This window comes from Gobio gobio, assembly GCF_949357685.1.
Source record: "Gobio gobio genome assembly, chromosome: 3".
NCBI classification, from domain to species: domain Eukaryota; kingdom Metazoa; phylum Chordata; class Actinopteri; order Cypriniformes; family Gobionidae; genus Gobio; species Gobio gobio.
Window position 1 is genome coordinate 1136836 of NC_137099.1, and position 12500 is coordinate 1149335.

A 12500-nucleotide genomic window follows, 5' to 3' on the forward strand; every position below is an offset into this window, starting at 1 on the left:
GGGTGTGTGTGTGTGTGTGTTATTGATTGAGCCGCTCTGGAGCTGGATTGGGTGTGTGTGTGTGTGTGTGTGTGTGTGTGTGTGTGTGTGTTATTGATTGAGCCGCTCTGGAGCTGGATTGGGTGTGTGTGTGTGTGTGTGTGTGTGTGTGTGTGTGTGTTATTGATTGAGCCGCTCTGGAGCTGGATTGGGTGTGTGTGTGTGTGTGTGTGTGTGTGTTATTGATTGAGCCGCTCTGGAGCTGGATTGGGTGTGTGTGTGTGTGTGTGTGTGTGTGTGTGTGTTATTGATTGAGCCGCTCTGGAGCTGGATTGGGTGTGTGTGTGTGTGTGTGTTATTGATTGAGCCGCTCTGGAGCTGGATTGTGTGTGTGTGTGTGTGTGTGTGTGTGTTATTGACTGAGCCGCTCTGGAGCTGGATTGGGTGTGTGTGTGTGTGTGTTATTGATTGAGCCGCTCTGGAGCTGGATTGGGTGTGTGTGTGTGTGTGTTATTGATTGAGCCGCTCTGGAGCTGGATTGGGTGTGTGTGTGTGTGTGTTATTGATTGAGCCGCTCTGGAGCTGGATTGGGTGTGTGTGTGTGTGTGTTATTGATTGAGCCGCTCTGGAGCTGGATTGGGTGTGTGTGTGTGTGTTATTGATTGAGCCGCTCTGGAGCTGGATTGGGTGTGTGTGTGTGTGTGTGTTATTGATTGAGCCGCTCTGGAGCTGGATTGGGTGTGTGTGTGTGTTATTGATTGAGCCGCTCTGGAGCTGGATTGGGTGTGTGTGTGTGTGTGTGTGTGTGTGTGTGTGTGTGTGTTATTTATTGAGCTGCTCTGGAGCTGGATTGGGTGTGTGTGTGTGTGTGTGTGTGTTATTGATTGAGCCGCTCTGGAGCTGGATTGGGTGTGTGTGTGTGTGTGTGTGTGTGTGTGTGTGTGTGTGTGTTATTGATTGAGCTGCTCTGGAGCTGGATTGGGTGTGTGTGTGTGTGTGTTATTGATTGAGCCGCTCTGGAGCTGGATTGGGTGTGTGTGTGTGTGTTATTGATTGAGCCGCTCTGGAGCTGGATTGGGTGTGTGTGTGTGTGTTATTGATTGAGCCGCTCTGGAGCTGGATTGGGTGTGTGTGTGTGTGTGTGTTATTGATTGAGCCGCTCTGGAGCTGGATTGGGTGTGTGTGTGTGTGTGTGTTATTGATTGAGCCGCTCTGGAGCTGGATTGGGTGTGTGTGTGTGTGTGTGTTATTGATTGAGCCGCTCTGGAGCTGGATTGGGTGTGTGTGTGTGTGTGTGTGTGTTATTGAATGAGCCGCTCTGGAGCTGGATTGGGTGTGTGTGTGTGTGTGTGTTATTGATTGAGCCGCTCTGGAGCTGGATTGGGTGTGTGTGTGTGTGTGTTATTGATTGAGCCGCTCTGGAGCTGGATTGGGTGTGTGTGTGTGTGTGTTATTGATTGAGCCGCTCTGGAGCTGGATTGGGTGTGTGTGTGTGTGTGTGTTATTGATTGAGCCGCTCTGGAGCTGGATTGGGTGTGTGTGTGTTATTGATTGAGCTGCTCTGGAGCTGGATTGGGTGTGTGTGTGTGTGTGTGTGTGTGTGTTATTGATTGAGCCGCTCTGGAGCTGGATTGGGTGTGTGTGTGTGTGTGTGTTATTGATTGAGCCGCTCTGGAGCTGGATTGGGTGTGTGTGTGTGTGTGTGTGTGTGTGTTATTGATTGAGCTGCTCTGGAGCTGGATTGGGTGTGTGTGTGTGTGTGTGTGTGTGTGTTATTGATTGAGCCGCTCTGGAGCTGGATTGGGTGTGTGTGTGTGTGTGTGTGTGTGTGTGTGTGTGTTATTGATTGAGCTGCTCTGGAGCTGGATTGGGTGTGTGTGTGTGTGTGTGTGTGTGTGTGTGTTATTGATTGAGCTGCTCTGGAGCTGGATTGGGTGTGTGTGTGTGTGTGTGTTATTGATTGAGCCGCTCTGGAGCTGGATTGGTGTGTGTGTGTGTGTGTGTGTGTGTGTGTGTGTGTGTGTGTGTGTGTGTGTGTGTGTGTGTGTGTGTGTGTGTGTTATTGATTGAGCTGCTCTGGAGCTGGATTGGGGGTGTGTGTGTGTGTGTGTGTGTGTGTGTTATTGATTGAGCCGCTCTGGAGCTGGATTGGGTGTGTGTGTGTGTGTGTGTGTGTGTGTGTGTGTGTGTGTGTGTGTGTTATTGATTGAGCCGCTCTGGAGCTGGATTGTGTGTGTGTGTGTGTGTGTGTGTGTGTGTGTGTTATTGATTGAGCCGCTCTGGAGCTGGATTGGGTGTGTGTGTGTGTGTGTGTGTGTGTGTGTGTGTGTGTGTGTGTGTGTGTGTGTGTGTGTGTGTGTGTGTGTGTGTGTGTGTGTGTGTGTGTGTGTTATTGATTGAGCCGCTCTGGAGCTGGATTGGGTGTGTGTGTGTGTGTGTGTGTGTGTGTGTGTGTGTGTGTGTGTGTGTGTGTGTGTGTGTTATTGATTGAGCCGCTCTGGAGCTGGATTGGGTGTGTGTGTGTGTGTGTGTTATTGATTGAGCCGCTCTGGAGCTGGATTGGGTGTGTGTGTGTTATTGATTGAGCTGCTCTGGAGCTGGATTGGGTGTGTGTGTGTGTGTGTGTGTGTGTGTGTGTGTTATTGATTGAGCCGCTCTGGAGCTGGATTGGGTGTGTGTGTGTGTGTGTGTGTGTGTGTGTGTGTTATTGATTGAGCTGCTCTGGAGCTGGATTGGGTGTGTGTGTGTGTGTGTGTGTGTGTGTGTGTTATTGATTGAGCTGCTCTGGAGCTGGATTGGGTGTGTGTGTGTGTGTGTGTTATTGATTGAGCCGCTCTGGAGCTGGATTGGGTGTGTGTGTGTGTGTGTGTGTGTGTGTGTGTGTGTGTGTGTGTGTGTGTGTGTGTGTGTGTGTGTGTGTGTGTGTGTTATTGATTGAGCTGCTCTGGAGCTGGATTGGGGGTGTGTGTGTGTGTGTGTGTGTGTGTGTGTGTTATTGATTGAGCCGCTCTGGAGCTGGATTGGGTGTGTGTGTGTGTGTGTGTGTGTGTGTGTGTGTGTGTGTGTGTGTGTTATTGATTGAGCCGCTCTGGAGCTGGATTGTGTGTGTGTGTGTGTGTGTGTGTGTGTGTTATTGATTGAGCCGCTCTGGAGCTGGATTGGGTGTGTGTGTGTGTGTGTGTGTGTGTGTGTGTGTGTGTGTGTGTGTGTGTGTGTGTGTGTGTGTGTGTGTGTGTGTGTTATTGATTGAGCCGCTCTGGAGCTGGATTGTGTGTGTGTGAGCCTGTAGATCGTGTGTTTTCCAGAGGTTAGATCAGTTCAGATCAAATGTGTTCATCTGAGACTCAGATCATCAGTTCTGACCCCATCTCTGCCCTAATCCACCCTCACTAACCTCACTATTCTCCTCTCGTTATATCGAGTGAAGCGCTTGGCAAACAAGAACAAATGTAGGGGCGGGGCTTGAGTGTGTCTGAGGGGAATTGATTGGATGGTTGTGGTTTGCTATTGGCTGATCTCATGTGAGTGACAGGTGGCTCCGCTCTCATCATCAGAGAACAGATGAAGATATTCTGACTCAAGATTATTAACACAATAATGATGTGCACTCCTAAACCATGTATCATTTCTGTGTGTGTGTGTGTGTGTGTGTGTGTGTGTGTGTGTGTGTGTGCAGATCTCCCACTGTCCATCACTCCCATCTCCGCGTTCTACCACGGCTGTCTGGAGATCAGTGTGAACGGGCAGCAGCTGGACTTCGACGAGGCTGTGAGTAAAGACAACAGCATCAAGTCTCACTCCTGCCCTCCCGTTTCTGCCCCGGACACGCCCATCGCAGCCGCGGGAGACAGGAAATGACATCACAAACCCCGCCCTGACTCTGGACAGAGAAGGCATGTCTTGCGATGTTTTTAGTATGTTAAAGGAGTGTTTTAATTGGTCCACTCGTCAGACTAACCTGTGAGTGTGTGAAGAGCCTCTGTTTAAACTGCTCGTCCTGATGACTGGAGTGTGTGTAATCAGTGGAGATCATCAGTGTGTGTCTTGTATATAACACTCATGTCAATGTGAATATGTGTAGCTGGATATTGAACACTAGTGCAGCGTTAATTGTTGGAATAAAACATGAAAAAGTGCTCAAATTTTATAAATAAAAAAACATGAAATGCAGCATGTGGTGTTGTTTTCATTGAAATTCAAATCTCATCTTAAAAAGTAACAGACATGAATGTTCAACTGTTTCATTAACTTAGTTAGTAACAGGTTAGTTAGTGGCAGATGTTAGTTAGTAACGGGTCAGGTAGTGGCAGAGGTTAGTTAGTAACGGGTTAGTTAGTGGCAGAGGTTAGTTAGTAACGGGTCAGTTAGTGGCAGAGGTTAGTTAGTAACGGGTTAGTTAGTGGCAGATGTTAGTTAGTAACGGGTTAGTTAGTGGCAGATGTTAGTTAGTAACGGGTCAGTTAGTGGCAGAGGTTAGTTAGTAACGGGTTAGTTAGTGGCAGATGTTAGTTAGTAACGGGTTAGTTAGTGGCAGATGTTAGTTAGTAACGGGTCAGTTAGTGGCAGAGGTTAGTTAGTAACGGGTTAGTTAGTGGCAGATGTTAGTTAGTAACGTTAGTTAGTGGCAGATGTTAGTTAGTAATGGGTCAGTTAGTGGCAGATGTTAGTTAGTAACGGGTTAGTTAGTGGCAGATGTTAGTTAGTAACGTTAGTTAGTGGCAGATGTTAGTTAGTAACGGGTTAGTTAGTGACAGAGGTTAGTTAGTGGCAGAGGTCAGTTAGTGACAGAGGTCAGTTAGTGGCAGAGGTCAGTTAGTGGCAGGGGTTAGTGGCAGAGGTCAGTTAGTGGCAGAGGTCAGTTAGTGGCAGAGGTCAGTTAGTGACAGAGGTCAGTTAGTGGCAGAGGTTAGTTAGTGGCAGATGTTAGTTAGTGGCAGAGGTCAGTTAGTGACAGAGGTCAGTTAGTGACAGAGGTCAGTTAGTGGCAGAGGTCAGTTAGTGGCAGATGTTAGTTAGTGGCAGAGGTCAGTTAGTGGCAGAGGTCAGTTAGTGGCAGATGTTAGTTAGTGACAGAGGTTAGTTAGTGGCAGAGGTCAGTTAGTGGCAGGGGTTAGTGGCAGAGGTCAGTTAGTGGCAGAGGTCAGTTAGTGACAGAGGTTAGTTAGTGGCAGAGGTCAGTTAGTGGCAGGGGTTAGTGACAGAGGTCAGTTAGTGGCAGAGGTCAGTTAGTGGCAGGGGTTAGTGGCAGAGGTCAGTTAGTGACAGGTTAGTTAGTGGCAGGGGTTAGTGGCAGAGGTCAGTTAGTGACAGAGGTTAGTTAGTGGCAGAGGTCAGTTAGTGGCAGAGGTCAGTTAGTGGCAGAGGTCAGTTAGTGGCAGAGGTCAGTTAGTGACAGAGGTCAGTTAGTGGCAGTGGTTAGTGACAGAGGTCAGTTAGTGGCAGGGGTTTGTGGCAGAGGTCAGTTAGTGGCAGGGGTTAGTGGCAGAGGTCAGTTAGTGACAGAGGTCAGTTAGTGGCAGGGGTTAGTGACAGGTCAGTTAGTGGCAGAGGTCAGTTAGTGGCAGGGGTTAGTGGCAGAGGTCAGTTAGTGACAGAGGTCAGTTAGTGGCAGGGGTTAGTGGCAGAGGTCAGTTAGTGGCAGAGGTCAGTTAGTGACAGAGGTTAGTTAGTGGCAGGGGTTAGTGGCAGAGGTCAGTTAGTGACAGAGGTTGGTTAGTTAGTGGCAGAGGTCAGTTAGTGGCAGGGGTTAGTGGCAGAGGTCAGTTAGTGGCAGAGGTTAGTTAGTGACAGAGGTCTGTTAGTGGCAGAGGTTAGTTAGTGACAGAGGTTAGTTAGTAACGGGTTAGTTAGTGGCAGAGGTTAGTTAGTGGCAGAGGTCAGTTAGTGACAGAGGTTAGTTAGTGGCAGATGTTAGTTAGTAACGGGTTAGTTAGTTGCAGATGTTAGTTAGTAACGGGTTAGTTAGTGGCAGATGTTAGTTAGTTAGTTAGGCAACAGGTTAGTTAGTGGCAGATGTTAGTAACGGGTTAGTTAGTGGCAGGTGTTAGTTAGTAACGGGTTAGTTAATGACAGAGGTTAGTTAGTGACAGAGGTCAGTTAGTGACAGAGGTTAGTTAGTGGCAGAGGTCAGTTAGTGACAGAGGTTAGTTAGTGGCAGAGGTCAGTTAGTGACAGAGGTCAGTTAGTGGCAGAGGTCAGTTAGTGACAGAGGTCAGTTAGTGGCAGAGGTCAGTTAGTGACAGAGGTTAGTTAGTGGCAGAGGTCAGTTAGTGACAGAGGTTAGTTAGTGGCAGAGGTCAGTTAGTGACAGAGGTCAGTTAGTGGCAGGGGTTAGTGGCAGAGGTCAGTTAGTGACAGAGGTTAGTTAGTGGCAGAGGTCAGTTAGTGACAGAGGTTAGTTAGTGGCAGAGGTCAGTTAGTGACAGAGGTCAGTTAGTGGCAGAGGTTAGTTAGTAACGGGTTAGTTAGTGGCAGAGGTTAGTTAGTGGCAGAGGTCAGTTAGTGACAGAGGTTAGTTAGTGGCAGATGTTAGTTAGTAACGGGTTAGTTAGTGGCAGATATTAGTTAGTAACGGGTTAGTTAGTGACAGAGGTCAGTTAGTGGCAGAGGTCAGTTAGTGGCAGAGGTCAGTTAGTAACAGAGGTCAGTTAGTGGCAGTGGTTAGTGGCAGAGGTCAGTTAGTGGCAGGGGTTAGTGGCAGAGGTCAGTTAGTGGCAGAGGTCAGTTAGTGGCAGAGGTCAGTTAGTGACAGAGGTCAGTTAGTGGCAGTGGTTAGTGGCAGAGGTCAGTTAGTGGCAGGGGTTAGTGGCAGAGGTCAGTTAGTGGCAGGGGTTAGTGGCAGAGGTCAGTTAGTGGCAGGGGTTAGTGGCAGAGGTCAGTTAGTGGCAGGGGTTAGTGGCAGAGGTCAGTTAGTGGCAGGGATTAGTGGCAGAGGTCAGTTAGTGGCAGGGGTTAGTGGCAGTGGTCAGTTAGTGACAGAGGTTAGTTAGTGGCAGAGGTCAGTTAGTGACAGAGGTTAGTTAGTGGCAGAGGTCAGTTAGTGGCAGGGGTTAGTTGCAGAGGTCAGTTAGTGGCAGAGGTTAGTTAGTGACAGAGGTTAGTTAGTGACAGAGGTCTGTTAGTGGCAGAGGTTAGTTAGTAACGGGTTAGTTAGTGGCAGAGGTTAGTTAGTGGCAGAGGTCAGTTAGTGACAGAGGTTAGTTTGTAACGGGTTAGTTAGTGGCAGAGGTTAGTTAGTAACGTGTTAGTTAGTGGCAGAGGTCAGTTAGTGGCAGAGGTCTGTTAGTGGCAGAGGTTAGTTAGTGACAGAGGTCAGTTAGTGGCAGAGGTCAGTTAGTGGCAGAGGTCAGTTAGTGACAGGGGTTAGTGGCAGAGGTCAGTTAGTGGCAGAGGTCAGTTAGTGGCAGAGGTTAGTTAGTGGCAGAGGTCAGTTAGTGGCAGAGGTTAGTTAGTAACGGGTTAGTTAGTGGCAGAGGTTAGTTAATGACAGAGGTCAGTTAGTGGCAGAGGTCAGTTAGTGACAGGGGTTAGTTAGTGGCAGAGGTCAGTTAGTGGCAGAGGTCAGTTAGTGGCAGAGGTCAGTTAATGACAGAGGTCAGTTAGTGGCAGAGGTCAGTTAGTGACAGGGGTTAGTTAGTGGCAGAGGTCAGTTAGTGGCAGAGGTCAGTTAGTGGCAGAGGTCAGTTAGTGACAGGGGTTAGTTAGTGACAGGGGTTAGTTAGTGACAGGGGTTAGTTAGTGACAGAGGTCAGTTAGTGACAGAGGTTAGTCAGTGACATGGGTTAGTTAGTGACAGAGGTCAGTTAGTGACAGGGGTTAGTTAGTGACAGAGGTCAGTTAGTGACAGGGGTTAGTTAGTGGCAGGGGTTAGTTAGTGGCAGAGGTTAGTTAGTGACAGGGGTTAGTTAGTGACAGGGGTTAGTTAGTGACATGGGTTAGTTAGTGACAGAAGTTAGTTAGTGACAGGTTAGTTAGTGGCAGAGGTTAGTTAGTGACAGAGGTTAGTTAGTGACAGGGGTTAGTTAGTGACAGGGTTAGTTAGTGACAGGGGTTAGTGGCAGAGGTCAGTTAGTGGCAGAGGTCAGTTAGTGGCAGAGGTCAGTTAGTGGCAGAGGTCAGTTAGTGGCAGAGGTTAGTTAGTAACGGGTTAGTTAGTGACAGAGGTCAGTTAGTGGCAGAGGTCAGTTAGTAACAGAGGTCAGTTAGTGGCAGTGGTTAGTTAGTGGCAGAGGTTAGTTAGTTACAATGTTCTCCCGCAAAATGCATGCAGTTTTGTTGTTTAACCACTAGAAGGATAAAAGTTTCATAGTGTACTTTTAACTGCAGATCTATGCAGTTAACTGTGATCTATGCAGTTAACTTTAACTATGAATGTAAACTTTGTTACACTTTTGAAAAAATGCTTGTCTAGCAAAAGTCCTGGAAATGATTCGCCTGAAGGTCTGGAAGCTGCTGTTATTAATAGAAAGTGCTCTACTTTTGACTCCCTTGCTTCTGCGGGAATGTTTCCATATGACAATAACTGGACACTGGATCTCTGTGAAGCTGACATGAGATGTACAGTGTGTGTCACAGATGGACACGAGTGACCTGACCTCAGTGTTGCAGAAACAAACAGATGGGAAACGGGAAGAGAATGAAAACCCTGGGTCAGAAAAACAAGAGGAGAGCGGTAAACACTGAAGAGAAAACAGCTGCAGGAGGAAGAATGTAACCTCAGTCAGATCAACAAACATCTGTGATTACAACCAACATCTGCCTTCTCTGACACAGAGCCTGCAGGATGCTCATCTGAACATGAGGAGGATGATGATGATGATGATGATGATGATGATGATGATGATGATGATGATGATGGAAAGACCTCATTAACACTCTAACGCCTGACATGACAGTTTATGGACAATGGTTTATGTTGAGTATCATATTTGATCTTTTATGATAGTCTGATATATGGAGAATACTGAGCTCAAAGTGAGCAAAAATATGCAATGCTGATATTTATATGGACAAAAACAAAAAGGAAATTGATGTGTGTAATGTAAATCAATGAGATCTTTACAACAGTACAGCTTCAAATACTTCAAAGCGCTGTAGTTTTAAAACATATAATGCAATGATGATTGACAGATGAAGAAATAAACCTTCATCAAAAGCCTTATGAGCTAATAAATGATGTCTGGATGATCATGTAAACCTGATCTGGGTTATTAGGCAATTATTTGCAAATCAACACGGATGTTATGAACAGATCCTTAAAGGAACAGTTCACCCGAAAATGAAAGTTGTGTCATCATTGATTCCCCCTCATGACTTTCTGTTTTCTGTGAAACTCGGCAGATTCGCTGGAAATCTGTTGTTGCTCTCAAATCTCAGTGTGTCGCAATAGAAATGTTTATATTTCATTCTGATGTGTACCAGCGAAGAGCATGATGGGAAACGATAGGACGATCTGCTTGTGATTGTGATATATTCATGTTCCTGGTAATCTTGAGTCAGAATAACTTCATCTCTTCTCTGATGATGAGGGAGGGGCAAAATATGACAAAAACTTATAGTGAAATTGAGATTAAGTCAAAATTATGACATAAAAAGTCAACAGAATGACAAAAAAAAACATAATTGTGCCATAAAAAGACGACATTATGACATTAAAAACATAATTATGACATACTAAGTGAGAATTATTGGATAAAAAGTCAAGATATGACAAAAACTTGTGAAATTTAGATTAAGTCATAATTATGACATAAAAGTTGACATTGACATAAAAAAATAATTATGACATACTAAGTGGCAAGCTGATTCATAATTATGACATAAAAGTCGACATTATGACATAAAAAGTGATAATTATGGGATAAAAATTCAATATATGACAAAAACTTATAGTTAAATTGAGAATATTACATAAAAAGTCATAATTATGACAAAAAAACATTAAGGGCGTCAAAATAACTCTCCCAGCGACATTCTTCTTCTCTGATGATGAGGGCGGGGCCACCTGTCACTCACATGAGCTCAGCCAATAGCAGACCACAGCCATCCAATCAATTCCCCACACACACACTCAAGCCCCGCCCCTACATTTGTTCTTGTTTGCCAAGCGCTTCACTCAGATATACATTATGACATAAAAAGATAATTATGACATACTAAGTGACAAGCTAATTCATAATTAGGACATTAAAAACGTAAATATGACATAAAAAGTGAGAATTATGGGATAAAAAGTCAAAATATGACAAAAACTTGTAATTAAATTGAGAATATTACATAAAAAGTCATAATTATGAACAAAAACATTAACAGCTTCAAAATAACTCTCCCTCCCAGCGACATTCTTCTTCTCTGATGATGAGGGCGGAGCCACCTGTCACTCACATGAGATCAGCCAATAGCAAACCACAACCATCCAATCAGTTCCCCACAGACACACTCAAGCCCCGCCCATACATTTGTTCGTTTGCCAAGCGATTCACTCGATATACATTATGACATTAAAAAAATTATAATTATGACATACTAAGTGACAAGCTTATTCATAATGTGCCATTAAAAACGTAAATATTACATCAAAAGTGAGAATTATTGGATAAAAAGTCAAAATATGACAAAAACTTGTACTGAAATTGAGAATATTACATAAAGAGTCATAATTATGACAAAAAACATTAAGAGCGTCAAAATAACTCTCCCTCCCAGCGGGATTCTTCTTCTCTGATGATGAGGGCGGAGCCACCTGTCACTCACATGAGCTCAGCCAATAGCAAACCACAACCATCCAATCAGTTCCCCACAGACACACTCAAGCCCCGCCCCTACATTTGTTCTTGTTTGCCAAGCGATTCACTCGATATACATTATGACATAACAAAAGATAATTATGACATACTAAGTGACATGCTAATTCATAATTATGACATTAAAAACGTAAATATGACATAAAAAGTGAGAATTATGGGATAAAAAGTCAAAATATGTCAAAAACTTATGGTGAAATTGAGAAGATTAAGTCAAAATTATGAAATAAAAAGTCAATATTATGACATTAAAACATAATTATGACATAAAAAGTTATAAATAAAGTCATAATTATGACATACTAAGTGACAAGCTAATTCATAATTATGACATTAAAAACATACATATTATATCAAAAGTGATAATTATGGGATAAAAAGTCAAAATATGACAAAAAATTGAGAATATTACATAAAAAGTCATAATTATTCAGTTCCCCTCAGACACACTCAAGCCCCGCCTACATTTGTTCTTGTTTGCCAAGCATTTCACTCGATATACGGCACAATAGAGGAGAAAAGACACGTTTAGGGCGAAGATGAGATCTGAGCTAGATTTAATGCTGTTGTTAAATTAAATTTGATAGATTAATAGCATTAATGCGTGCATTTATTGTCCTTTTTTGAAGCTCAACTCCTCCAGTCCCCATTGACTTTCCCCCATTGAGCAGCGTGAACATTCTGCAGAGTGTCTCCTAAACCGGTGTGTGACGAGGGAGAGTAAATGAGGACAGAGTGCTCTGAAGGGAAGCTTTAAAGGGTAGTGCTTGTGCTAGTGTGCACTGCAGTGATCTGCATAGGGAACTCCCTGCGCGCGCAACTTTCACCAATAAACCGACGAATCTGCCGCTCGCGTTTGTGGAGAGAGAGATAGAGAGAGAGAGAGAGAGAGAGAGAGAGAGAGAGAGAGAGAGAGAGAGAGAGAGAGAGAGAGAGAGAGAGAGAGAGAGGTTGAATGCGCTGCAGAGACGCTCGTGTTCTGGTTTGGATGTGGCGATTCTGATCCCGATCGAGCGAAAGTTTGCCGCAGACCCAACATGAGAGAGTGTGTGTGGCGCTGCTGCTTCGTCCTGCTGTGCGTCGGCGGCTCCTCGCAGGGTAAGTACCGACTCACGCCGCTGCTCATGCCCGGTGCGCCGCGAACTTATTCGGCTGAAGTTGAGAGTCTCTGTCCCCAGTGTCCGTGTCTCCGAGGCGGGCGAACGAGTTCCTCCGCAGGCACCGGAGGGCCAACCAGGTGTTCGAGGAGACCAAGCAGGGCCACCTGGAGAGGGAGTGTGTGGAGGAGACCTGCACCAAGGAGGAGGCGAGGGAAGTCTTCGAGAATGACCCTGAGACGGTAAGATCGTGATGTTGGAGCTCTCATCCTTGATTCCGTGCCGCTCCCTGGTTAGTGTGCACTATATAGGGTCCCGTTTGACAGGGCGGCTGTCACGTTTGTGGAGCATCTGTCTTAAAATAAAGTGTCATTAGAACTCATGAACCTCAACTAATCTACATAATCGAGCAGATTAGACTCATGAATATTCATATCGAACATTATTGAATTATAGTGCTATATTTGTGTATGTAATATGTATCGATATGTATATATATATTAGTGCTGTTTAATATATATTGTGTGTGTGTGTGTATATATACAGAAAAAAAATTATATAAACAGACTTTTATGTTAGGTGCGATTAATCGATTTGACAGCAATAGTGTGTGTGTGTGTGT

General features: G+C 45.0%; 2 protein-coding genes across 2 annotated transcripts in view; both read left to right on the top strand.

Moving 5' to 3' along the window:
* pros1 (protein S) overlaps window positions 1–4150 on the top strand; it is a 52677-nt gene extending 48527 nt beyond the window's left edge. Inside the window, exon 14 of the mRNA XM_079812280.1 lies at window positions 3656–4150. Coding sequence (XP_079668406.1) covers window positions 3656–3837 — 182 coding nt within the window. The 3' untranslated portion in view covers window positions 3838–4150. The remainder of the gene's footprint in view (window positions 1–3655) is intronic.
* A 7415-nt stretch (window positions 4151–11565) lies between these two features.
* Window positions 11566–12500, top strand: part of gas6 (growth arrest-specific 6) — a 35863-nt gene continuing 34928 nt past the window's right edge. Inside the window, 2 exon segments of the mRNA XM_079812306.1 lie at window positions 11566–11879; window positions 11960–12120. Of these exon segments, the coding sequence (XP_079668432.1) occupies window positions 11819–11879; window positions 11960–12120 (222 nt within the window). The 5' untranslated portion in view covers window positions 11566–11818.